The 27,945-nt window shown below is 44.9% G+C and overlaps 1 protein-coding gene across 1 annotated transcript in view; it reads right to left on the bottom strand.

Moving 5' to 3' along the window:
• SETD2 (SET domain containing 2, histone lysine methyltransferase) overlaps positions 1–21,960 on the bottom strand; it is a 55,080-nt gene extending 33,120 nt beyond the window's left edge. The window contains exons 1-10 of the mRNA XM_062568672.1: positions 21,867–21,960; positions 14,344–18,791; positions 12,598–12,729; positions 11,868–11,996; positions 7,902–8,025; positions 6,700–6,777; positions 6,299–6,396; positions 3,640–3,766; positions 1,575–1,709; positions 685–813 (exon numbers count right to left, since the gene is read on the bottom strand). Of these exons, the coding sequence (XP_062424656.1) occupies positions 685–813; positions 1,575–1,709; positions 3,640–3,766; positions 6,299–6,396; positions 6,700–6,777; positions 7,902–8,025; positions 11,868–11,996; positions 12,598–12,729; positions 14,344–18,791; positions 21,867–21,941 (5,475 nt within the window). The 5' untranslated portion in view covers positions 21,942–21,960. The remainder of the gene's footprint in view (positions 1–684; positions 814–1,574; positions 1,710–3,639; positions 3,767–6,298; positions 6,397–6,699; positions 6,778–7,901; positions 8,026–11,867; positions 11,997–12,597; positions 12,730–14,343; positions 18,792–21,866) is intronic.
• Positions 21,961–27,945: the final 5,985 nt, after the last annotated feature.

Here is a 27,945-nt window from a genome sequence, read left to right as displayed (position 1 = left end):
AGCTTCTCACTTGGGGTTGGGGAGAGGTGAGTACAACGAAAGTCATTCGGCAATGCTACATCACAGCTTGGAGAAAACCTGTCTTGAGCTAAGGAAGCAGCACTGTCAGTATGTTGCTCTGTCACCGCTGGGAAAAACAAAGCAGAAATCAGTAAGAGAATAGACACCTGAACTCTAAAGCTCTTGCAGCTTATGCTTTCCTGTTCAGGACAGGGAAAATCTCTTTAAAACATATAGCCAAGTTCTTGCAGAAGTATCTTTATTAAAGGAACTACCAGATGATCTTTGCATGAAATGCTGAAGTGCATACAGAAAACAGAAATTCAAGTTCTGCTTGAGACTGTCAAAGCAATACCTCAAACTCCCTATGCAGTTCAGTCCTGAATAAGCAGTAATGGCAATGATCTTTCTTTAAGTCTGGCTCATGTCACTAACCCAGAAATCTGAGAAAAACCACAAAAGCAAATTCCTTCCCTGTATTTAGAGCCTCTCTTAAAGTAGAAATTTAAGACTGCAGTTCTAACAGTACCTGCAGCTCATTTTCACGAACACGCGACGTAATACTTACACCCAAAGAAAAAAACTAAATAAAATCAACATGCTTCCTGTAAGCAATTAGTAAAGCTGCTTCAAAAGCTTCATGCACACAAAGAGCGACCCAGCAGTCCCGAGGGAATTACTGACCTCCAGCTGCAGCTTCAGGTTGTTAGCGGTGCTTCCCCTCCCATCGCCCAGCTCCGTCATCCAAATCCAGAGGAGGGACAAGCCATGACACTCGAGGAAGGACTTCAGGCAGGACTGCGAGTGCGTGTTCTAGATGAGCCAAAGTTACAGAAAGTCCATGGGAACAGGCAAAAAGTAATAACAATAAAATTAAAAAAAAAAACAACTTTGGTTTCTACATGGCTAACTACTGTATCAGGTATATGTTATCCATAAAACTCACTGCTATCGAAAAAGCACACAAAGCAGAGAGCCAGAACCAGGTATCTGCCAAGATTAGCACGTAATTTTAGTGGGCATAACAGCTATTTTCAGAGCAATAATGCGTACAGCAGAAAGGCCGTAAGCATACCTGGTGGACAGCTCGTATTACAGAATAAAACTTAATGAAAGAATAGACTGCACGGAAAACTGGCTGCAACTAATCTGCACCAAGTCAAAGGTTAAAAAAAAAAAAAAATCAGGATAATCTTGGAGATAAGCTAGCTATGAGTCTAAGCTGAAAAAACATCTACTTTTTAAATTTCTTCTGTGAAACTAAGGAGCTCAGTATATATGGATAAAAACGATCATTCAGTCCTTTCGTGCTCTTGTAGGAATCAACATTTTTAAAGCACCTCCCAGGCACATTCGTTCCACCAAACACAGACCAAGCGAAGGGCCAGGATTACGCGTGGTCTATAAACCGAGCAGAACCAGAAGTTTCTCTGCCGTGACTCATCTCGCCCTTGGTATGCTGGCACAACCCTCAAATCCTTTCGCTGTTTCTCTCTCTTCTTCTAAGGAGGGTTAAAAGACTCTTGCTTAAACGGCACGCGATTCGCTCGCCCCTGCAGCCGGGATCTCCTCACCTGAATGAGCTTGAGGCAGGTAAGCTTCTGCTCCAGAGTCTCGATCCGAACCATCAAGCGGGATAAACTGAGAACCTGGTTCTTATCCGAGAGGCCCTCTCCATTCTCCAGCAGTGCTTCCAGTTCTCCATCCACCTACCGCGGCAAAAGGCAACGGTCATGCAATTTTCAGATCATACCAGGCTCACAAAATGCCACCCTGTAAGATGTTGAAGATAATTTGTTCTCTGGCTTTGGGAGGCAGAACAAGCCTCCCTTGAAAAAATCTCACATATTGGAAGGAAAAAAGCTTGGTTTTAATCTGACTGGGTTTGCTTGGATTTCTTGTATCTGGTATATTATAGTTTTCCCTCAACATTGTTTAGACCTCAAATATTGTACAAAAGTGCATCGTTCACGCTAGCTGTGTTTACGCCTGCAGAAGTGGAAGGTATGGAGGGCAGCGTGTCCTCTAACCGTAGCCCATTAGTGGCTGATATACATTCAGCATGAAGGAGTCCTCCATCTCTAACACAAACTTCATCTAATGAGCAGCATCTTTCAGAAGTACACATTTGTACCATGTGCTCTGCAGAGGAAATTCCAGCTGCAGGCACCAAAATACTCCCAGCTGCAAATACTACCAGTCAGAAATGTATTTTTTCACATAGGAAAGCAGATTATCTCTGTTTTAACTGCAGAAAAAGTTGCTTCTGTAAATACTCTCATTTACAATCTTGAGAAACAGAGGCGCATCTCTCTCCACGAGGATGCTGGAATATCAACGTTCACAATATAGCCTACTGATTGGCGGCATCAATTAGTACTTTAAATCCAACGATAAATGGCAACATATCATTTGACCAAGACAGATTTGACCAATTTCAAATCAGAGAGAATCTTTCCTGCTCCAAATGAAAGGTAGAAACAACCTCAAAAAAAGCTTTCAAATTAATGTGCAACACAGGAGTAGAGCTGTCTAATCTCAAATCTGTGTCGTTGCAATTTCTCCAGGTAACTAACCGTTCTCAAGACCCACGAGGTTTCTCTCTTGGTGATATGTCACTTAACGCAGAAAAGTCTAAGGAAGTTTACTGAAAAGGGCTAGTATTCAGGTGGTCAGATATAATCGACACGTAAGAAGAATACAACACTTCTCTGAAAAAAAGCTTTTAAAAATAAAGGTGCACTTCCAAGGCTTGAATGTCTTGGTTAAGAGATACAGTAAATGAAAATAAAGCTGGTATTTCCAAGGGTAGCTCCTGCCAGAAGAGCGGGTAACACAGCTTATTTGTAGGAATAAGGAATTACTTCTTTAACCTGAGAACAATTCCATTTTGTAGGACGTAAAAGGAATCCATCTAACTTCTTAGCAGCAACCTGCGTTCAGGAAGAACTGCTTTTGATTACTTTTCTCATACAGCTCTGCAAAGTCTCCTACAGTATGTATTATGTAAATCCATCACTGCAATGCAATGTAGGGAGCAGGTTCGCAAAACCATTTGAAAAGGATTATATGGCTGAAGAGCTATAAAAAACGCTAAAAAAAAGTCTGGATTTATGTTACATATTTCATTCACATCCATCTGCAAACACAACTGAAACTGAAGTCAAAGCAAATGCAACACATGCTCATGCAAGTTCCTTGAAGCTGTCTTGCCTCTAGGCCAAAGCAATTAGAGATTCAAATTTCACATCCCAGCTTGAAGATGGCAAACATCTGCACCATTTGAGCTGTCAAATTTTTGGTGATATCCTAAAAAAAAGAAAGCCTGTATTTCTTGTCTTTCCCTGAAGTTTAAAAAACATGCAAAACTAGCAAAAAAAAATCCCTATACAATTTATTATGCTCTTACTGGGAATGTATATTTAACTAAAACTCCAAGAAAACCCGTGGTCAGGTCCAATATGAAATAAAATGATATAAACACATTAATGAAGAAGATCAAACCGTCGAGGTTATTATAAACCACGGATCCTAGATGGAGGCTGTTCTACGAAGGTGACCTTGAGACTAGTACAAAGACCACGTCCGAGTCGGCTTTTGCGGATGCTACCCTCAAAAACACGGGACGATCACACTCACCGAGTCTTTCTTGCGGGAGCGCTCCTTTTTCATTTTGCCTCCTGCAGCTCGGATGCTGACCCTGTTCTCTCCTCCAAGGTAACCTCGGCAGTTAGCCGAGCCACAGAAGCACTTCTGAGCTTCCTTGCTGTTCGTGGGCATAAGTAACATACCAGTTTAATAACACATCAACCGCATTCACAGAAAGCTGTTTTTATCAAACTCTTAAGAGTATCATGGTTTCACAATGGGAAAAGACCACTACTGCATTGCACAACCGCCTCCCGTTCTCCTTCCTTTCCTTTAGCATCATTTCTCAAACGCCTGCTAAGCGGTAGCAAAAAAATACGGAAAACGCTCATATCACCATTTTGTTAGGTGATTCGGACTGTCCTGGAGTCTTCCCCCCACTTTGTCGCAAAGCAACGCTGCCCAAAATGCAGAGACGGGACAGCAAACAGAGTATTCCACTAACTTTTTTCCAGTATTCAGAGGGCAGGGAGAGAAATGTCTTTGCATGGCAAGGCCTTTAATTCTGGCCACTGAAAATTCAAACAAATCCTTCATTTCTTAAACGGCTAGTGTGAGCCCACATTTTCACAGCAGGAAACCAAAATCTGGTTCAGTTCCAGGCTCTCTCTAGGTCAAGAGCCAGAAAGGAAACTTTAAGTCATTCATTGCAGAGTCACGCTAAAGCTACCTAGAAGGTTTCTTGGGTTTTGCTGTCTGTTCTGTTGTTGTTGTTATTGGGGGGAGCATTAACCTCACCGCGTTTCGCAAACAACCAAGATTACATAATCGTTTGGAAAGCGGCCTGCATCTTATTGCTCAAAACACAGAAGAAAGAAAGTGCTGTAGATTCATCGAAGTAATAAAAGATTGAGGTGGAAGGCTTTCTTTTTTTTCTTTTACCATTTTTTTTTACCATTTTACACCAAGGGACACCTGGGGGAGAGGCAAGAGCTGTAAAACTCCAGCGAGACAGGGAATACATTCACTCAAACTCGAGTATATGAGATATCAAAGTGAACTAACATTGCAAAGTGAACTAATATTGCAAAATGATTCTCTGTTGGAGAGGCTCCTAACAGGCCTAATGTTAAATAATGCCAAACCCTAATGATTTTGACTAAGCCAAAGTATATCTAGACACAAGTGAATTTATGGGCGTAAGACTGCATATTACTTTCTTCAGCTTTAAAAATATTCCCACACCCCTAAAAATCAAACAGGCCTTGCAGTAAGAGCAACTAGAACGATATCTCAGAAGCAGCAAAGCAGATCTACCTCCTTCCTGACTGTCTGTCTTCACCTCAGACCAGGGACTGTGCTTGATCTTCTATTAAAAAACCATAGTAGCACCCCTTCCACATTGACATTTTGGAGAGCAGCTCACAACAATAAATCGATTGAAACCTCAGTATCAACTCAGATGCTGAAATGCATCTCTGAAGTTACAGTAAATTGAACAAGGAACCATAAGCAGCTTTTTACTAGAAGACCACGTGTTAGATGAGTCTGCTCTAAAGCAGCCATTTCGAGGCTGAACTGATCTACCATGGCCACCGGTCTTGGGTGAGATAATCAGCTTCCAGAGGGACCTCAGTCTCTCAGTCAAAAGCAGAGGGACCTAAGAAAAGCTGCTTGGACTGAGGCCGCTAATGTTCTGATGCCCAAATTCAGGCAGACAATTCCCACTCAGGGGACAAACTGACAGGTCAGATGCCCTCTCAGTTATTTAAAAAAAAATAACAACATTTTAGAAGATCTGTGCCCTATTAATATTTGTGACATAAAATTACACGAGAGCATCTGACATGTTAATACAAGTAATTTTATAACACAACTAAAAATTCATTTCCAATTATTCAGTCTACAGAAAGAGCCACACTTTTGGACAAGGCAAGATCCAGAAGGAAAGGGAAGTGAGAACACTCATTAAACCATGGTATTCAGTAAAAATGCTTAATGATTATAAAATGGCTCTAGAATTAAACTCTTAACTGTAGGTTGCTTCTGACTGTCAGGATCTATTTTGTGCTAATCAATGAAAAAGAGTGAAATATTTCACTGTACACCTGAACAAGCAGTAGTATAAAACATTCCATGCTTAAGTTCAGAGAAGACAGCTAAGGGACCACTGCTCAAGAAAAAAAAAACTTAAAAGAGTTAGAAAACCCCCACCGTAGCCTGCACATGTGCAAGTTCTGCAGTTAGACAGGAAGAAACAACATCCTATCTGCTAGGTTTTACAACTCCGCAACTATTTGAAAAGTTGTAAAATCCTAGTGGGCGCAGAAGAAAAAAGAGGTTACTTAAGAGCGCTACAAAGTGTGGAGCTGGGGCAATTAATAATTAGACAGAGGGAAGAAATACTCAAGATAATTATCTGGGAAATTTCCACAGGGGAGAGATTGTAGGAAGTGGAAGAAAAACGTAAAATGAAACTGGAAAAGATGTGCAAAATCAACAGAAATCTCCTCTCCCAGTCCCTTGTGTCAGAAACAGAATAAATTTATCCAGATAGTTTTTTTATATAGTTGAATTCCAGTTCATTTACAGTTGCGGTGTGTTAGATGAGGCTTTCCAATGGTTAGTTTTGCAGCAGGACTTCTTCATTGTATCAATGCTCACAAAAAGCCCACTTCCAGCAGCTTCAGCAGAAGGAGATGAAACCTACCCGTATCTCTGAAACTGGTAGTCAAACGTCAGCTCTGAGCCAGACGGGACTAATTTGGTGGTGAAAAATCCAACTCTGAGCTGTCCGTTCACAGTCCACTAAGGCAAGGAAAAACAAGGTGACAACAGTTATTACCACAGCCAGACTTGACCACACGTGCGTGTTAAATTAACGAGACCAAGCCTTCAAAAAGCAGCACTGACAAATTTAAAATTTGCAAATTGAATCAACAATACTTGCCCATTTCAAAGGCAGATGTTTACATTTGACTAACAAGTAAAAAAAAAGAAAAAACACAAGACACAAAGATAAAGGAGCAATGCTTTTCACTCTGAGCTTGCAAAGTCACAAGGCAGTGGAAATGAGCAGCCAGCAGCAACAGCTTTGATCCAGCAGATTACCTTTTGTGTCTCGCAGTTTGGTTCACAGCTGTGGTTCATAAAACGAGAGCAGTTTCCTTTCTGGGTAGCATCTATTATCTAAAGAGAAAAGAAACAGCAAATACAGCAAAACAGCCTTTCTTTGCCCTCCCTCCCTCTGCACCGGGCAGCAACACTAAGCAGGACATCCACGTGCACTCTAGGTTTGTAGGAACAAGGTGAGGGAGAACACGATTGCCAAGAAGTCATCATGCTTTCCGGCCTCAGCTATCAGCTTTATTTGGTTTGGAAGGAATGGGTTTTACAGTGACAAAAGTGCCCCCAAGAAAGGGAAACGCCATGAAACCGTTGTGCAGGTCTCTGTTTTTGTTACACGTTAGTACAGGGTTCCTCAATTTGGGGGCGGATCTTGACTTTTTAATATCAATTTTCATCTCTTAGATACAACAAATATGGTGAAGCTAAACACTTTTGCCACGTAGATCATACTCAAACAGAAAGATTGTGCCTGGGATCACTTTGCCCTCCCTTTTACAACTGGGTAAAATATTCCCCTGTGCTCCCTTACAATTGCACAACAATCCCATGGCAGCTGCAGAAATTGCTTACTTGTGGGGAAAAAAAAAAGAAAAGTCAGCCAGAGTATTTTTAGGAGACTTACTGTAAAGCTACTAAGACTCCCCAAAAAATCAAGCAGAAGGTGGTATTAAATTTCTGTTTATACACACGGTTCTCAGTGCGTTAGTACCCACCGCTCAAGGTAAGCAACTCCACACATCTCTGCACTTGAGGCTACATAATTCCACAGGTCTGAAATAGCTGATTAGCTTAAGCAGAGATAAATAATTAAGAACTTCTAATATATAAATATTTCGACAACAGTAATACCGCACATAGTGATTCCACCAGCCCAATTTAATGTAGTTCTGTGAGCAAAGGTAGTAAAGGAAATTTGGTTTCTCGTTGATCCGTGTTCTGGTTTACTTCGGTGTCCAAGAATGGCGAGTTCAGCGTGAAACATCTCGCCCAGCTGGGACACAGACACGTTTTTGCTGCCACGTGGGTTCGCTTGTGTGGAAAGAACGGGTCCGTGCTACATCCCTTCCCTTGCTGAGGAACACTGACCCCATGTCTCCTCTACCAGGCCACTTACTTTAAGGAAGAGCAGGACACAGCTGAACGTCTACAAGACTTCTGTTCAACTGGCTTGGAACTCTGCTCACCTCATCGTTTTTCAGGGCCATGAAGTAATAATGAATGTTCTTGTTCCGAGCGTACTCCTTCACCCGGGCCTTGAATTCTTTGTGGTCCAGCACTTCTCCACAATACTCCAACACAAAAGTGTTCCTGCAAAGCCCAAGGGCAAAGAGCATTTAGTCAACTTAGCAATATGCAGTAAATGTTGAGGAAAGAGAAAACGACTGGTATTGAGTGGAGCTCTCAGAATACAGCGTTGCAGCTGTCCACCCTTTTGTTACAGCCCCGATTTTTACACTTAGCACAGCATTCCTTAATCGCTTTAATCTCAGGCAATTAAGATTAACTTCTTTTCTGACACTATCACATGGCTAGGTACCTACCAGCGAAAGGCCCAGACACAAGGATAAAGCTTCCTTTCAAGCAGTGTTTGTTTTGTAAAAGAACAAGACTTTGGGGCGATGTCAAGAGAAAAATAAGGAGCATAAAGAGAACATGTGCTAGCAAGTTGTTTTCCTAAACTGGTATGGAAAGCCTGTCTGCATCTTGCTGAGCTGATAGGTAAAATGAGGAATCAATAAGGTATCCTTTTTAATCCTAGGAAAGATGAATCTTAAACCAGAGATGGAAGAGATCTAGTTCCCCAACACACACTCAAGACACAGCAAAGCACCTTCTACATTACATTCAGCCCCTTGCAGTGTCCTGCTTGCCTTGTAGCCCACTCCCTGCAGCCCACGTTTATGAATTATACCCGTCTTCCTCTGTCTCCATACCCACCAAGGCAGGCAGACAGCAGGCTAAGCTGCTCCTTCAGGTTATAACAGAGTCTCAGCTTTCTCGTGCCATCTTTCGTGAAGTAGATGGATCCTTCCCTAGCCTGCATTTAGCAAGCATAAACATAAAGGTGTCAACAACACTTTCTGGATGAGCTGTTGCTTGGGGGGGGGGGGTGTTAGCCCCTCTGTCTGCCTCAAAGCCTTGACTGCAAAACTCCACATCTGGGATATAGTAGTGGAACAGTACAACAGCAAGGAGAGAGGAGCGCTGAGCTAGAAATACCCTGAACACATCAGAGGGGATCAACCTTCTGGGCATACAGTTTCTCCACCCTCCGTTGGTCTTTTTGACTTTCTCGTGGCAGGATGACCAGTAAGGCTGTCCTCTCCTAAAACAAGTTTTAGCTCCTCAGCAGTTTTCTGCTGCTCTCTAAACCTCTTTCAAAATGACAGATTTTCACAACAGCACATGGAGAAACAAAAGCAATATTCCAGCCAACATCAGGCTTAACTCTCCATATCAAGCTGTTGGGGAACTATATCCAAATCCCTTGACAAACACAGGCCAAATTCAGTAGATAGTTTTGCTGCTCTTATTTCAGTTGATTTATTTCCCTTTCTGCTCCATGCGGTCTTCACGCGGTTGTTTTCATGTGGTTATTTCCTTCCCGTCTTTCTCAGTGCTCTTGAACCTAGCATGTTCAGGAGACGTTACGCTTGCTACGGTGAGTTGTTCGCTATCGGCCATATCTTTAATACAACCTGCACACCTTGCTTTCCAGAGCAATACCTACAACTTCGAATAAAACTGGACCTGACAAGTCCATACAAGTCCATATGCTTCAGTCAGCAGCACTGTTGCTTCGCAGGACCTCTGCTTTGCTAGCTATGCGCTATTTTGTAAAACAACAGGATCCTGCTCTTACACAGGTTGGTTACTCTGCGAATGCAGAGTGCTAGGGGGCTCCCTCAAATATCTGGCAAATCTGGAAAATTAGGAGCCAGAAAATGCCACGATTCTTGCCCTCTTCTTTGTTACAGTTGTTGCGCTACAGAACAGCAACAGGATGCAATCACGTCTTTTAATAATTCTTAACATAGTTATCTTTTACATAAACATAGTGCAGAGATTCTCACAATTAAATATATTGGGTTAAATATGCAGAATTGCTCTCCTCTCATTTTATATGTTTTGATTCTTTTGGAGAGGAATGCCAAGATGCTTTTCCATCTCTCTACGAATAAATCCCATATATTGGATGTAGCAGTAAAATACTCCGCCTTAAGACCCACAAACCTACTCTTAAGAGTGTCAAAAAAACTTGTCGGATTCCTCAACAGAAATTTTTGTCTTCATCTGAAGAAAAAAATCTGAGTTTCCAAGGAAACTCACTGAAAAATCCAGATCTTTGCACAATAAAATTCTAGCCAGATTGTCTTAAACCTCACAGAGTTTCACGCCCTTGAGGCTGAACAGACCCACCGCTCCCCTCCCACAGCCTTTTGAAATGTAAATCACAGCGCCTGGTGAAACTGCCGGTGCACAGCGTCACAGCGAGACCCTTCCACAGTTTCTCATACAAAGTCCCTTGCTGTTCATCTGCAGAGCATCATAACCGATTCCTGCGTGCCCTGGGCGGATCTGAGAGGACACCCAGACTCAGACTATCTGGAAAACAAACGATGCCGTCCGAAGTTGGGGAAAAAAACATCTATCCAGATAACCATCAGTAAGAGCACTGCAGTTCAGCATTCAGCTAAACTTTCAGCTCAGCCCAGCCCCACTTGCCCGGCAAAGCCTCCTGTGTCGCCCTCTCCCAGCAAGCCCCTATCTCTGCCCCCTGCTCGCCCTGCTCCTCCCCGCTGCACCTTTGCGCCCTGAACAGCCTGCTTTGAAGTAAGGTACACACTGCTATCTCTTCTCTCAAGGTCCCAGTCAAGGCTCTTTTCACCAGTGCAACTAGGAGAAAATGCCAACTTGTCAGCTGGGCAGAGGGGCCTCAGCAGTTCCGCGGTTTACCCTGCCTATTGAGAAGGCATTCCCGTCTTCAGTCCTGCTCACGCCTCCTCTACGTAGCACAATTTCCCTGTTATGATTTTCCTTCACGGTGACACTCACTTTCTGAGTAAAACAGTTTCAGGACAGGACTATAACTCCAAAAAGATTGGCATCCATGCTGTCGCCGACCTAGGAGGAGGCCTACAGGCTCTAACATGGTGCAGCTCTTGTGTCTGGGCCAGTCAGCTCCCTTATATCCCAAACACAAAAGTGCTGAGCCAGGCCTGAAGACCTTGCAAACTGAGTATTAAAGGAGGACAGAATAGTTTAATTTACCTACACTTTTTTGCATAAACGCATACATACGTTTTTAAAATATAGATGGTGATTGCTGTCTGGGTCCCTTAGTACTCTTCGAAGCACTGGAAGCCCAAATGATGGGATTTCAAAGGCATTACAGCAGAGGTGGGGTGCAAAAGAAAGATCTGCAGGATGCAGTCGGGCAGCTCTCTTACAGAGGTCAAAGCTGCCTAGGGCTACGTGCTGTAGCAACACACAGGAATGCAGTGCACTCCACAACCAGGGAAAAAAGGCAATCAGGTGCTTGATTTTGGCAGTTACGCTAAGTAGATGGCACAACAGGCATGTAATACTTGGTTTAGCTAAATGGAGATGAGTCAAGAACAGACTCAAATCTGTAAGCGTTACAGATATAATACTGCCAGTTAGCAGCAAAATAGTTACCTAATGACACACTAATGAGGGAGGAAAGACCCCCATGGGCTCTTCATCAACAGGGGAGGAAGAAGGCTCCAAAAAGAGGGTAGATTTTAGAGATGGAAGAGAAGAAGGCACACAAAAACATATTATCTGGCTTCAGAAGAACAAAGCACAGAGACAAACACAAAAAGAAAAGAACACAGATTAAGCCCAAGCTGAAGCTAAGGCAAGACCCCTACCAACCCTACTGAGAGCAGGTTTGGTGGAAGAGAGTAAAACTAAGGTGGGAGGCTTAATACACAATTAGTGGACACATACGTGCAGACAGTTAAGAGGGATGCCTGGTAAGAGCATGAGGAGAACATATAAAATTGGAGGAAATTCAGCTAATCTACACATGTCAATGAAATTGAGAAAATGCAAGCAACTTATTTTCCATTCATGAGGGAGTACAATAGCACAACTAGAAGGTCATTTGAAGAGCAAAGGCTTACGATGGGAGATCTTTGGCAGCTCTGAGCCCCCAACCTTTCTTCTCAGTGAGGATCACTTCAACATCTGCATGCTGTTTCTTCTGGAACCGTCTGTTGGAACAGTAGTCGCCATTTGGGCACCTGGAAGAACTAAGTGAAAGAAAGGGAACAAATCAATTCCCAGGAGTAACAGGAACAGCTCAGATGGGAAACAGAGATGAAGTAACAATTATAAATTCAGTGTTAAAACCTTCAAACATGTTTTGCTATAAAAAGTATAACCATCTGACTGTCAACATGCAAATGCAGACAGTTTATTTCAGGAAAGAAGATAAAACACTTTCAGTCTGAATGCCACCGTACTTCTATGTCATAAAACTAAAACAGACTGAACTTGGCCTCTTCTCTTCACGTTTCTATGGTTTCTTCCCAGGAGATCTCCCCTTCCTCTGCATCTACTGCCCGGGCTAAGCAGAAGACAAAGTGCAGGGTTTCTGCCAAGTAACTCCTTTCCCTCCACCCCAGCTGGTACCAATCCTCCTGCCAGGGAGCACATCTGTTGCTGTGACCATTAAGCCCAGCCACACATGCCCACCTCTGAAGGTCAAGCCATACTGGAGAGCCAGTGCAAACAAAGGTGCAAAGACAGCTTGATGCCACTGTCCGGGAAAGAGAGAATTCATTTAAGGGCTCACAGGTCACCTTGCACACAACACTGCCGAGTCCTGGCAACTCGTGATGTAGCACTTACCACTCTATCATAAGCAGGCGATTGAGACAGTCTTCGCCACAAGCAACCTCCCCCTGAGCTCGTTCTTCTTTGGAAAGAGGAGGGCATTCACACAGCATTCGCTTAATATCCCGGTGAGATTTGTTCTTCTTCCTATTGAAGGTAAGTCGTTGGGATACAGTTTAAGACAGTATTTGCATAGAGAAATACCCGCCTGTCTATCAGTTGTTACTGGAGGAAATTCAGCTAGTCTTTGGAAACCGGGCGTATGGATTATCTTTGGACAACCACACAAGAAGGTCCAAGGGCAACCAAGGAGAGTTTACTTCTTTGGAGGAGGAAGTGATGACTTTCTGATGACAAAAGATTATTTCTTAGAAAGACTTGCCAGAGAAACTAGCCACCTTCTCCTTGGTGTACACAATCCAATTTTACTGTCCACATAGATGTGCCCATAAATACACACAGAGTAAGGATCAGAATCCCTTCATTTTGTCATATGAGCAAAGAATCCAATTTCCAGAAAAGAAAGTCCTAATTTTTACAGAGAAAGGATTTCTCACCACATAGTACCAGCTATGAACAATTTAAAAGGATAAACTTTGATTATCCTCTCTTGAAATACTATATGCTATAATAGCATATAACAACATATGGAGACAAACTCCAGAGGTACCTTCCACCTCAACTATTCCTTAACATGCCACTTATTTCTCTGATTCACAGGCCAGGAGAAAACCTATATTCTAAAATATTAACACATAAACCCTTAATTGAGCACACATATAATTTGAAAATTGCATTTTGTTTATAAAACAAAGGGGTACGTGGTCTATATATAGACTTCAAATCAGGAATATCTTTTAAAAAGTCTATATATATATATATATATATATATATATATATATGTATGTATGTATATATGTAAAACTGTAAAACATTTTCGCTTGTTTTTCAAGCAAAATTAAAGAACATAATGCAGAGCAGCCAGAAGAAGTGATCAAGGTTTGTGAGTGCAGACCTCGACACACGCCAAAGCACCGGTGTCCAGGACTGTTCTTGCTACAAAGGTTCAGGGGGGATGCATTTATTTAGGTCTGAGAAAAACAAAACCAAGCTTTATCCTTTCTCAGGCTGTGAGAGCAAGGAGCCACAAGAGATAAAATAAAGACCATTAAGCTTAAATGAAACGTCAAGATTTTAAATTTGCATAACTTACCAATACTTATCAGAAGGCCCTAGCATAAACCGAGCGAGGAATAAGAATTGCTTACAAGCTAGTAAGGAGCTCTTACTCACTCTGGCTTTAAAGTGTTTGTATGTTTTTGGCAAGGGTGAAGGTTGTTGACTTCTGAAGCAATACACTTTGTAGTCATTCTTAAAGCTCAAAAAAATACTGCTGTTTATCCCAAAGGATCATATCCCATTCAATATTCCTTTGGAAAAGGGAAAAGGCTAATACCCTCCCGTGTCCTCCCATCTATCACCTCTTCTCCCTTGCACGTTCAGGAGCCGAGACCCAGTGGAAATTATGCTGCTTGCCCAGCATCTTCTCCTCTATGGACAGCTGTAGTATATGTGGGCAATACAACATTCTTCCCTCCCTGTTCCTCGCTGCTCTACTAATTGCCAATTTGGCAATTAAAAAAAAAAAAAAAAAAAAAAAAAAGCTAGTACAGAAGCAAATATAAGCTAAAATCTAGAATTGCTACAGACAAGAAAAATAAAAAATAGTAAAAAAAATAAATATAAAAACTCATCAGTTACCTTTCTGTCAAGTACACGTTTTCCTCAATAAGGTCGAAGTAGCAGGGCATTTTTCCTTGCTTGGCAAACTCCTTCCAGCGCTGCGGGTCTCTGAAGTCTTCCATAATACACAACCGACCAACCATGGAGGAATCCTGCGGCAATGAGTCGACTTGCTCCCCCTCCATTTTTACTTTCTTCCTCTCTCTTGAGTCTCCATCACTCTCAGAGTCACTTTCCAACTCCTGGCGTCTTTTTTTGGGTGGTCCTCGCTCTTTCACATCATTCTTTTCCAAAACCTTCACCTCCTCCTTCTTCTCACCAATGGATACGGGCTCCTTGGTGGAATTGCTGCTGATCTCATGTGCCTGCACAGAACCTTTTTCTTTCTGTTCAGGAACATGAAATTTGCTCGACTGGCTGGGAAAATGAGCCTTACAGTCATCATCCCAGCGGTCATCCTCTTCGTACTCCTCATGATCCTCCGTCAAGGAATCTGGTACTTGTCCCTGAACTCGTTCATAAGTCATTCCAGACGGCCGGCTAGCAGATCTGGCATCCCAATAACCATTGCCTTGCCAGTAACTCTGAGAGCCACTGTACACTCCCGAACCGGGCTGGTAAACATAACCCGAGTAGACTCCAAAACTGCTATCAGGCTGCTGATATGTACTACTGGGCTTCTCCGGCTGGGAAAAGTCCCAGCCCAGACCACCCAAATCCTCTGTCGTATGAAAACCGTCCACCCTGGAAAAGTCTCCAAGGCCAGACTGATTAAGCCCACCCTTCCCTTGCCTACTGTCTGGCTTGGAAGAATTTGTTTGGTGTTGAGATTTATCAGCACCTTCAAAACTCTCAGGCAGACAAAACATCTGCGCTTCCTGCTGGCCAACTGGTCTACCCGTGGAGACCAGCTCCTTCAGTATCATTCTCTGCTCCAGATTGGATTTGCTGATGGAATCTGCCGTCAACTCTGCCTGACTCGTACTGTCAACACCATCACTCTGAGGCTGGGAAGCATCCGGGCGCAGCTCTTCCATTTCCTTTCTGCTAAGCTCAGTAGATGTTGCCGGACTCTTGTCCATTCCTCTAGGGGAACATCTGCTCTCCATTTGTGGCCCATTTTTACTTGCCAGATTCTCTGACCTCTCCTCATAATAAGGCCTGCTGGACTCCGGTCTCTCATCATCCCAGTGGTCAGAGTAGCGCCTAGTCCCTTGGCTGCTCCGAGACGAGCACGGGCTGCTTTCCTCCATCGGGATGGTTGAGTTTTTTGGCACCACCACGATGGACTGGAGCCGTTTCCGCGGCATGCCGTCGTCAGAATCAGAGTCTTCTGTGTCGCTTTCTTCACTGCCCGGATCACTGTCACTTTCAGCCGTGTCCGAATAGTCATCATTGCGAGTGGGAACAAATTCGGAAGCATTTCCGCTGCTATCACACGTCGGGGCTTGAGTTACAGTTTCTGTTTCTTCTGCCGTGACAACAACATCACAGGATGGAAACAAAGCTTCTGAAAAAGCAGAAGCCACCAAGGACTCATTTTCTTCATCCCTCTCAGCTGATAATCCAAGACACTGATCATCGGACCCAATTCCTTCCGTAGAAACAGCACTTTCTGCTGCTGCTTTCTCTCTGCTCCGGTGTTCCAGAGGTACTTCTGAATAATACGAGTGTTCATCTTGAAACGATGATTTTCCTTTTGCTAAATGAAGATCGACGTGCTGACTATCTAATTCCTGCATCTCTTCAGTTTCAGAAAGCTGCAGCAGCTTCTCACCTTTATCCAGCTGGGCGCTATCCCACTTGGAAGTGACAATTTCGTCCAGCTGCTGTGAAATGATGGGATTGTCTAATTTGACTCTCAGGGAATACTCATCCTGGGAGGAATCTCTGCTTGAGCTATCCACAGTTAAGCTAATTTTATGGGAAGGATTAATATGATACTGCTCATCTTCACATGTAGACTTTAAGTTTTGATCCTCCATGCTTTCATAATCGCATGTAACTGTTTGTGGTTCTACCTGAATGTCCAGAAAAGTTTCTGAAGTAACTTTTAAATGTGCTGGTTCAACTTCAATTTCAACTTCTGAATGACACAAAGACGGGGTAGCATCATCTGAAATGTAGCAAAAAACTGATTCTTTGGTTTTGTCACACGGAGTGGCCTGATCATCCAGCTTCTTAAGTAAAGTTTTTGAATGATCTACATTCACGACAGGCAAAGACACAGCTTCCCCTTGCTGCTCTGCAACTGGAGCCTCCGTTTCTTTAAACAAACTGTTACACTCACTGGACTGCACATGAGAATCATCTAGCTCTTGTTCTCTAGATGCACACACGCTTTCAAATCCATTAGATGGCAACGCATACAACTTACTCGTTTTTAGTACAGGTGATGCTTCTGACCTACACAGACTATCGTCAGAAGACGCTGCCACAACCTCCGTTTTGGAGGCACTGAAAGCAGCCAATTCGTCAGACCTACCTTCCGGGGACCCATTTATATTCAACTCCATAGGGAAACAAGTTCTTAACTGGTCATGCTTTATTAAAGTTTCTTGTTCCTTAACACTGTCATGGCATTCATTTCCTGTAAGTTCATCAGATTTTGAGTTAGAAAAACCTACTTTTGACTCATCTATCTTTTTAAAAGTGGGTGACTCATTTAATTGATTTAATGGAGAAAGTGTCTTTTCCCTTTCAAATTTTTTTGCAACGGACATTCTCATTTCACTGCTTTTTAGACAAGAGGTCTCTAAATCTAGAGAATTAGACTGCTGCTTTATTTCTTCAATTGATTCTGTACAACAGAAAGAACTTTTAAATTTATCAGACTTTGGTGCAGGGGTCTTTGAAGGGGTGGACTTATAACGGGAAGAATTCACATTACTGTCAGGTTTAGAATGGGATGTCCCCTTTCGATACCCTAGCTCATCAAGGGGAGAGCACCTTTTGGTAACTTCACTTTCGGAAGTCCTTTTTGAATCTCTATCTGCTTTTGAAGAAGACTTTCCTCTCCTCTCCATTTCAGCATGAGATGACTCTATTTTGCTGTCCCTGTCCGATTTAGAGTAAGAAGTCCTAGAATCTCTGTATGAGGAAGAATGGGATGACGTCCGCCTGGAGTCACTCGATCTGGAATGTGTCCTCCTGTATTCATCTTCTGAATCAGAACTTTCTCGCGCCCTGTTATCTGCATATGAGCGAGAATATCTTGTCCTTTCTCTGTAAGGGGAGCTCCGATGGTATCTCCGGTCGGATTCATAGTAATGCGAGCGCTCTGACCTCGAATAGGAAGAGCTGGTTCTAGAGCTCCGATCAGATCGGGAACGAGAACGAGACCGGCTCCGCCTTCTTTCTCTGTCTGATCTAGATCGGGAGGAACTATACCGCGAATCTCTTTCTGATTTTGAATAACTAGAATATTTTTCATCTCTGTCCGACTTAGATCGTGAGGAAGACTTCAATAGTTCTTCACCTCTGAGAGATGTAGAACTTCTTCTGGCATCTCTCTCTTTTTCTGTGCTTGATATTTTTAGCTCATGTGACCGCTGGCTGGAAGAAGTCCTCACAGAATCCTCATCAGATTCGGAACCCAGGAAGGTGCCATCAGACTGGGAGAACTTCCTCTTCGAACCCTGTTTCCTAGAGCACAGGGAAGCACCCTTCGAGCTGTCTGAAACTTCATCCTCTTTCCCAATATGGGAATCTTCCTTCTGTGGAGTTATTTCCGTCTGCTCAAGCGCATTTTGAGTTACATGTTCCTCAGAACTGTGTGATACAGCATCCTGTCTAACATTCAGTTCCAAAGCTTCCTTAGGTACTGCACGACATGGCTCCTTTGAAGCGGGGACTTCAGTTTCTACAGGTGGCGACAGCAACAGTGTCGACAGCAATGTCACTGGCAGTTGTGGCACGGCTGCTGTGGCAGGAACTGGTATGGATGCTGGTGATGACACTGTCAGCAGAGGTGGAGGTGGTGGTGTTGACGGAAATTCTGCGGCCACTGCCACCAGTTCTGTCACTGGTGCCACAGCCGGCGGCGGCGGCGGTGGTGGTAGCGTTGCTGCTGCAGCAGCAGCTAGAAGCGGTTTTGCTGTAACGTTAAGCAAAGGTTTCTTAAAATGGGTCTTCCCTAGCTCTACCTTCGGTTTTGGAGGTGAAGATTCTTCAGCTGGACCAGAAGCATCCCCAAGGACCATTTTAATTTTGGGGTTAAAGTCAGTTTGATGGGGTGCTGCTGGGGAGTTCTGAGTTTCATTTTGTTTCTCATTTCCGAGACCAGACAGAAACCTATTTGTCAAGGGTTTCTTGGTTGAACTAAAGCTGAAAGACACCTTTTGTCTTCCTTGCTCCTCTAGGTTAACCTTCGTTTTGGTGCCTTTGGGCAAAAAGCGACTGGAAGCAACACCTTTGAACACCGGGCCTTTGATAAAGCCAGCCTTCTGCACGGTTTCAGTCTTGATCTGCAATAAAAAAGAAAAAGATGCTGTTAGAAGAATTGGGGTTTTTTTAACTCTGTTCTGCAGAAGCATTGAACAATTTTTTTCTACCTGGTCAATTTTTTGTGATGATAAAATAGAAATTGATACCATGGCTGAAGTCAGGGATAGCACAGCCACACTACCTTCTGTGCCTCTCTCCCTTATGAAATCAATCATACAGTCATTTCAGGCTTTGAGCAAAACCTCCTTCAGGATTTCAGCTAAGACCCTTTCCTGATGCTGTACTAAAATTTCTTTTTCAGTTTAATTCTTTTTAAAAGAAGGAGGGGGCAGGTTCAACACATCAACATATGAAGCTGGTTGAAAAGAGGGCACCACTTCTCTTTGTTCTGTTTCCACGGTCTTAAACTAGAAAAAATCCCACATTTTTAAGCTTTATGTAGATTTGTTTTCACATATTTGATGACTAGCTGGATGCATTTGTTTTAGAGGGAATCGGACCATCAGGAATTACAACCGCAGTTCTAAGTCCCATTCTCCCCCACTCACTGCCGATAGGCTCATCTCCGTCATTAGCAATTCCTAGTTGGTCTCTATGCTAACAAATTGATCAGTTTTAATACAATGGCCTCCAAGAGGTTCCATACACACGCTGTCACGTACGACAACCTTGTCACCTCCAAGAAACTGGCTGAAGAAGGGTACACCTGCATCTCCCTCTGACAGCTGCCCATGGCGCTGCTCAGATTCCCGCTCACTGTCTTGCAGTGAAGTTTGTACTTTCCAAAATTCCATTCATTTTCGGTGTTATAAAGCTGGACATCATATTCTCTATAAGACTTAGGAGCTCAGGACCTTAAATGAGAAAGTGGCTCTCCACCACTGAGGTGCCCTCGCTTTGGAAACGGAGCAAGTCAAGAGCAGCAAGGCTCTTCCAATGCAGGAACCTCTTACCTTATGGAAAGTGTTTATCAAAGCCTGAGATTAGCAACTTTCAGAGCATGAAGCACTGTATTTATTTGACTTGGCATTTGTCCAACTGTTTTAAAGCTTAAGACTTGTCCATGCAAAAGCTTTATCATCATCTACAACAGCAGAGCAAGAATAAAATTCTTAAGGATGAATGTAGTCAGTGTTGTAAAAAGGTGTTTTTGTCAATACTCTTTATTCCTATAAATCCAAACTGCATTAGTGTAATTACACTTTGCCTAAGAAGCATACTCTTAATGAAAACAGTTGTAACAGTATAAAAACTGTATGGAGTAGGGCTTTGGGCTCATAATTATTGCATGAACACATCCTTGGCAGCAACAGTGGTTTCCTGCAACTTATTGTGAATTATTATGTACTTTGTTATCCTTTAACTTCTGTAAAACAATGCATAGCAGCCAAGGCTAAAGGCACTGTGGTAAATTATTAAATAAGACGTTGGCGGAACTGAAATCCCATCCCGTTCTATTTGCAACCTCAGACACCTTTTATATAAGGTAAGTTTGGTGGGGGGGAAGAGGGGTAAATGTCTGGTTTTATTATTTAAATTGGAAAAAAAACGTGTCATGGTCTGCATGTGACTCAGTTCTGGCCAACAAATCCAGTATCACACACATCTGATCTTCAGGAACAGATGATTAGCTGCATTCTTGGGAAGGAAAAGAAATCTGACTCCTTTTAGGCATTTCTTAACGGGCACCCACAGACCAAATAGCGACTTTGAAAAAAGTGCACATTGAGACCTTCGAAAACACACCTCTCCTTCACTGCTGTCTCACAGCCTTCTCTGGAAATACTGTATCTGTTTTCAACAGGATGCACGTACCAGAAGTGAATCAGTTTTTAATCTTAACTAACGCACAAGGGTCTTCGCTGAAGCACTAAGGACAAAACCAAGTGTTCAGCCCCTGTTTGGTTATGGTTCCTGGAAGTCTGAATGCTACCGGCACCACTCCCCCGCCGGACGCTGGGCTCAGCTTTCCCAAGAGCGCGGGAGCCCCACTTTGCTGGGTCACTTACCATCTTCATGTGACAAGAAATTCACACTTTTTTTTACTCTCAATCTGTGCATAGTTCTTGGAACAATGCAGCAGTAAGAGATCAGGTTTCTATCTTCCCACGTATCTGGATGGAAGCTCTCCAAATCTCAACACAAATGCACTTCTGAATCCAAACCAAGCCATAAATTGCATTTCCCTACTATAACAGCTACATAGTCAATACAAAAATAATGAAAATTGTAAATACAGTCCATCAGCATTCAAGACTTTTATGAAAACTTTTGTGAAAGTTTTTTATGAACAAAAATTCACAGTTACAGAAATATATGTTAGTGTTTTGATGAAAAACTTGCTAACTCCCAGTACAACAGAACTGAAATCTGAGCTCACGCTTGAATGCTGTGGTTTGGATACGGCCACCTTTACACGAAACACAGGACGTGAAGGGGAGAAAGGCGCTCCTATGGTTACGCTCCCCTAGTTTTCGTAGTCTATTTAGTACAGACTACGTGTTCCAGAACAAATATTTCACCCTCATATGTTCACCTTTCTAGGGAGTTTTTTCTTAAAGAATACCAAGTTTAGGGAAAAAAAAAAAAAGGACTTACATAATTTAAAAATGCTACAGGTAGCTTTTGAAATCTAATAGGTAGCAACTCCTGGCGAAGCTCTCTAACAGAAAAGGCATTCTGCTCCTTTCTCCAATGTTTTACCAAAACTGCATGTGCCCCAGAACTGCGGGTATTTTGCAGAAGGCGAAGGGTGGTACAAGCATCGCTCTGCGCAGAGTTCAGCAGAGGTGAGCGACTGCTGGCGCAGCGGGAGGCGTTACTCCTGCAGCTCTCGGGTCACCACGAGCAGTCCACGCACAACACACCCAACGCAGACTGTGATCCTAAAGCATCAAAGATTACTAGCAGTAATCATTCCTATGCGGGGAAGTTATAAAAAGTTCTAATCTCAGAGAGTTTTCTCCTTCCTCATTACATTTGCTGAGCCACGTACAGAAATCACAAACACTCAAGAAATCTGTAGATCAGAATAACCAAGTTGGGCCAAAGCATTTCTCAAAAGTAATAGAAAAAAAGGAATCAATTTTACTCACCTCATTTTCTTCTTCTCTGTTGCAATCCAGCCGAGAAAACATGCAAAAGGAAACAGAAAAATAAGGTGTAAACATCAAGCAGAAGCAAGAAACGAGAAATCCCTACCGCTGAAAGCAGGCAAGGTGCCGGTACTCTGTGCCACGGAGGCATCAACACTACAAATAGTCCCGCAGCAACAAACCTAAGGTTTTTACCACCGATTCCTACAGAAGACGCCTAGTAGTAAACCACATATGCCAGCCACTTTGGAAGAGGAGCCCCGCAAAGTTTTGAAGCTTGATGATTTGAACACTGAAAGGTCTGCAAGGGCTTGGACAGAGCAAACCTTTGTAGATTCAGCTGCTGCCTTGATGTGGTCCTCTGACAATTCACAAAACCAGCCAGAACTTCTTTCAACAGAGATGATACTGCAAAGATACTGCAGTGGATTCCCAGATAAAAAAGTCTTGCAATGAAGATACAGAAATCTGAATTAGAATTTTCCTCAGCAGCCTAAAAGCAGTGAAAGCATTTGCCTCTCTCATCACCAGAAATTAAAACAAAAATGCTAACCAACATCTTATTTTTGTACTGCCTGAGAGGAATTTACGGCCCTGCCTGTTTAACCCGGTGCTCAGGATCCAAGAATGAAGCGCTTCAGCGTTTACCCTCTTGGCAACAAAATCGTTTTGTGCATCATTACCTTGATGCCACCCAAACCTGTCAACACTCCGAGCCAAAAGGAAAGCCCACCTTTCCAAGTAGTTTCCTTCATTAAGTTTTTCACTCTGATGCAACAGGGACGGGGCAAAAGATCCATCGTAGAGAAAGGCTCAGCCATCACGACCCATTTCTCCATTGAAACAATCATCGGTGAAGCACTAGGAGCAACCTGCTGGGAAGCCCTGCCACCACGAGAGATGTACTGCTGCCTCTCTGAAGGCTCACTTCCAAATGACAAAGCTGCATTAATACCTCATAAATTACTCTCATGATGGCAATAACAGGCTTTGCTTCTGTTGAGGACACAAGACCTATGAGTTTCAGTAAGCTGTGGGCTTAGCCGAAGGATACGCACGTGATTTAAGGGGGTTAAGAAAGCTATGAATTCTTCTACAGCTCTACGGCGCAAATTAGTGCCTAGAAGGAGGTTTTATTTTTAAGAGCATGGAGTTTCAGACTGCCAGAATGCCCTCATCCTTGAGAGTCATACACTGCGAGTGTCAGAAGCAGAAGCTTATAAGGGGTCCGAAAAGCATGGAGGTCAGGACAGTCAAGACCCAACACGAAAACTTCCAGCGCATCCACCACGTGACGTGGCACAGAGCCAACAGCAGCTGGCCGTCCTGAACCAAAAGGAAGTAAGTGTCTCTTTACACGTAAAACCACAGGGGTAAGGAGTTACATATGCGGACACAGGTAAGGAAGTGTAGTATTTCTAAGTGACATTCTGCTGTAGGAGGACGAAAAGCAACTTTTATCTCTCTTAACAATCCGTTCTTGTTTGTTGCTGTTAAAATGTTACACAAAAGCAGTATTAACGCAAAACGGTGGCAGGTAAATCAAGCAGCCAGAAGTCTCCAAAAGCTGAAAGCTAAGAACGAAGTCCTCAAAAGCTCTTCAGCACCTCAAGGAGGGCAGGTCTGCCAAGCCGCGGGAGTCCCAGCACGCCCGACTGGCTATGCGCCGCTCGGCTCAAGGGTTCGTGGTAATGTATCTCGCATCGTCCTGGAAGCCTATACAAATAATTTAATTTCTATTGGAGAGAGAAATACTCTTCTCCCCGGAGACAGTATTTCAGTCGGTTATGCCCCCAAAGCAGTCTCCTCCTGAACAACTCCTTCACCACCAGCTGAACACAGAAGTCAGCAGCAAGCTCCCCCTCGCCAGGGCCGTTCTCGCGCCGGTTAACCTTAATAAAGGAGATAAATGGCTTAGGCTAGCCAAAACGTTTCAGCTGAGAACCTCGTCCTCCGGCCCAGATTAGAGGTATAAATAGATTCCCACAATTACTTAATTCACTGTTGTTCGCCCGCAAACGGTTTGGCAAATTCCTCCCACACCAGGTTGGAAGTTACATAAATCTCCGCGTTACGAGCATCCTTCCTGGGGAAGGAGTGGCATGGCTGGCACAGAGAAGATCGAGCACAACACGAACGTACTAGAGATGAGGACATCCTCAAAACACAAAACTACGGCGTTTCATAGCAGGGCTCCAGCTAGAGCAACATCAGCTGTTGTCCTGCGGTTGCATTTGCTATCTTCAGACATACTGTTCTTTAAAAAAATAAAATTAAGTTAAAATAAATAAAATAAATCAGCATTCGATTCATGCACTTTTAATGTCTTTGTTTAGTGAATTTCAAGAGAAAGGCCTTGATAAAACCAAAAATAAAACTCAAAGTGATGGTTGCAAACACCTGAATGGCATTCAGGAATTTGGACCATCTTTTATTTGACTGTGGCAACTCTATACGTACACATGGCAGGATGAGCACTGGCGCACGCATCCGAATGTGTGGTCGGCTTCCAAGACCCTCAGAGCAGCCAAAAAGCCCCGACTCCCCTTGCCTCCCACAGGTACCTTAATAAAGCAAAAAGGAGTATTTTTTTTCTCCTTAGTTCCAGCACTTCCTGGATGCTTAAACAGTCTGGATGCTTAAACTGCTTAAATAGCAGACTTCTCTCCTTTTTAAGATGCGCTCCACAGCATCATCCAAACTTTATGCAGGCTTTGCTTATGCTAAAAAAGCGAACACAAAAAACGCCCAGAGGCTCTGAATGACAAATGCCGGTCTACACCAAGACAAAACTTTGACTTGTGGCATCCTTAAGTGTCTCCCATATGCCCTTTTCTTTTTTTTTTTTCTTCTCTCCTTATTTTAAGAGATAAAAATCTGGAAGCCTAAAGCTCTCTATAGCTAAACATCTGCAAGACTAAGGACCCTAGGAGACTGAAGAAAGCCCCGCCACAGCATTCGGCACACCTCCTTGTGAGCTGATGGAGCCACGCTAGGCAGGCATTAGCATCGCTCCATCTGAAAGCCTGCCCTAGGGCGTCCCGACTCGGGCAATCGGCCTGCTTTCTTGGGAGAGGAAACAAAATACAAAACCTGAAGTCTCCAAACTGGGTGCTCAGCGGGAGGAAATCGCAACCTGCAGCCGCTTTCGTCCATCTGCGCAGAGCCACGTAGCCGTAATTGCAGTATGCTGCTGGCTAGGCGGATGATTTCCATAGCTGCTCTGGACTTGGGATCTACAGGACACGCCAATTAAAACCAATTTAATTCACAAAATCGGGGCTAAGCGAACCAGAAAGCATAGGCAGCTTAACCGAGTACGATCCTAGGTGGAAACTCTTAGAGTTCCAGCAAAACCCTAAAGCCAAAGAGGAAATACCTGGAGAGATTTCATCCAGAAAGACTTCGCCGAGGCAAGACTACCCGGCACACAGCACGCACGCGGTCCGGCGGCCGAGGCTCGCGACGCGCCGGACACGCGGCCCGGCAGACACAGCCCGTCAGCGCCGCGCTCGCGGTGCTGCCGTCCACGCCGAGGCGCGCGCCGCTTTTTGCGCGACGCCCAAGCAGAACGCGCGGCCGGATTACGACGGGGCAGCGTTTAACAGCGCTGAAAAGTCACCCGCAGGCACGGGGGAACGCGCTTTTACTGCGGCCGTCCCTCAACCCCCACTTCGGTCGGCTTACCGAAACCACACGATCCTGTTTTATAAAAGCAAACGATTCGACGAAATAGCGACAGGTCTGAAGTTCTAGCGCACGCTTGGTTTCTTAATCTCTAATGTGACCGGCTAGACGTTAAAAACTGGGACAAATTACTACCAGTTCCCCGTGACGAACTGCAATAACCGTGGCGCTAAATTACCGCGAGCTGTTTTGTGCATAGTGCCGGGCTCTCAATTCCCTAACGCGTCCTTGCTGCCGAGAATAATGAACTACAACTGGATATTGTAGGACGGTGGGGGAAGAAAAAGCAGGGAAGTTAATAGACAACCCCGCTCCCTCCCCAAATGAGCCACACGGAGAGGAAAGGCTACAGCCCCGGCAGAAAGGAGGAACGGGGAAAAGAATAAATAAATCAGCGTCAAACATTTTATTTAAACAGAAGCTTGAAACGAAGCCAAATTCTCCAGAAAATGAGGTCAGCGTAGCTGGAAGTACATACTTGTCTCTGAATCACGCTCCCCACATCCAGCTCTCCGTCCCCTGAACACGCCAGGAGAACAAGAGACAGGTAACCCGCGGCCTGAAAGCTGTTTTCTCCTTCCTTCTCTCCTTTCCGAGACTCAATAAGAAGGGCTGAGCGACACCGCGCCAGCCCCAGGTATGCGAGCGAAGGATTCCTCTTTCACTACACATCTCGCGTCACTGCTGCGCGTTGTCACCGGCAGTCATCGGCTTTGACGCGCCCCGTCCCTCGAACGGGCTTGGCGTGCCAGGAAAAGCCCCCGGCCACGGGCTAGCCCAAGAGCAGACACGAGGAAGACTCAGGAACTACCGTGACCCGGCCTCCGCCTCGGACAGGCGCAGCACCCCGCACGCGGGCTCGCCGGGCGACAGCCAGGAAGGAGGCACCGCGACACCACGCGCAAAACGGCGCTACGTATACATACATTTTTTTTTTTATTACGAGCTTTTACACTCCGTTCTCCGCAGCTGGGGCAAATATAGGCTAAAAAAAGACAGGCTGAAGCGCCCGGCCTCTGCCAGCTGGCAGCCTCCGAGCGGCGCTAGCCAAGGGCCTCCTGCCCGAGCAGCAAAGCGTGCCCTGGCGCCGGGAGGCGCGCGGAGCCGCGGGCCCGGCTCGTGCCGGCCTCCGCGGCGGCAGGCTCGCCGGGCAGCGACCGAGCCCTGCGGAGAAGGGGAGGAAACAGATGGGGGGGGCGAGGAAAACAATAAAATACAGAGGATTCTTTCTGAAAAACACTCGCTTTTGCTACTGCTTCTCTCGCAAAGCCAGTCAAACAAATCGGACCGAGGCCCGCCAAAAGCCGCGGGCTCAGGGCTGCGAGTGGGGCAAAGTCTCATTTGCTTACTGTTTAGCTCTCTGCGCGTTAATAACATCAGCGTTTTAGAGCGGCTCGCATCATCTGCTGCAGGAAAACGACGTAGTCTCACACAGGAACCCGCTCGCAGCGGCGTGCCCGCTGCTTCCCCGCGGCGCCCGGGCCACCCCAGCCCGCCGGGCGCCCGCGGGGGCTCAGCTCGCTCCACCTTCCCGTGCGGCGCCAGGACACGTCCGAAGAAGAAATCAAAGTTAAGCGCTTAAGTTTTAAACCACGACAGCCACCCGCACGAGCAATGCTGTCACCATGGCAGCGGCGTAAAGGATTACTGCAAGGCGGCGAGGGAATTAAGCGCTGCACGGGCACCGGCTAACGAGAGGCGGTGAGTGGAAGAGCTACAGCACGAGGCGGCCGCAACGGCGAGCCGGCGCCGCCGGCCAGGACGAGCCGGCGCGAGCCCGCAGCGCAACGCTCCAGCAAGGCTCGCGGCGCAGTAACGTTGCGGACGCGGGACCGCAAACCCAGAAACTCCCTGGATAAGGCCCTCTGCAAGCAGAAAAAAGAGATTTTGTTAGCAGCTCTTGGAGCTAGCGTCTTCCCATCAACAACAAGATAGGATTTCCATTTTGGTGATTGCTACATCAAAATCACTTCCTCTAGCCAGCAACGAAAGGAAGCGTTTTAAGCACGCAGAAGGCTCTTAAATAGCATTTTGCACGCCTGATGCAATCAACTCCTAAAACATTTGTGCAGATCTCTCCGCCCCGAGCCTCGTCCACGCTGTGTTGGAGATGTCCCCGCACGTGGCTGAGGCCAGGTCCATCTGCAAGCAAGCACCCGTGGCCGAAGCAGACCCAGACGGAAGAAGCCCACGGTCGCTTCCTCCCTCCGCAAGTCTCTGCGCGACCTTGACTGAGCCACTGACGTGGCTCTGCTGGTTCCCACGATGACCCCAACTTTTTCCCTCTTCCCTCTCTCTCGTCCCGTCTCTGCTGTGGACAGCGCAGGCCTTTCGGGACGCGGACGCCTTCGCGCTACGTCTGCGCGCGACGCTTGCGGCGGCGGCATCCCCC

The sequence above is a fragment of the Rhea pennata genome, chromosome 2 (genome assembly GCF_028389875.1).
Source record: "Rhea pennata isolate bPtePen1 chromosome 2, bPtePen1.pri, whole genome shotgun sequence".
In the NCBI taxonomy this organism is placed as follows: Eukaryota; Metazoa; Chordata; class Aves; order Rheiformes; family Rheidae; genus Rhea; species Rhea pennata.
This window is presented reverse-complemented; position numbering and strand designations above follow the sequence as displayed.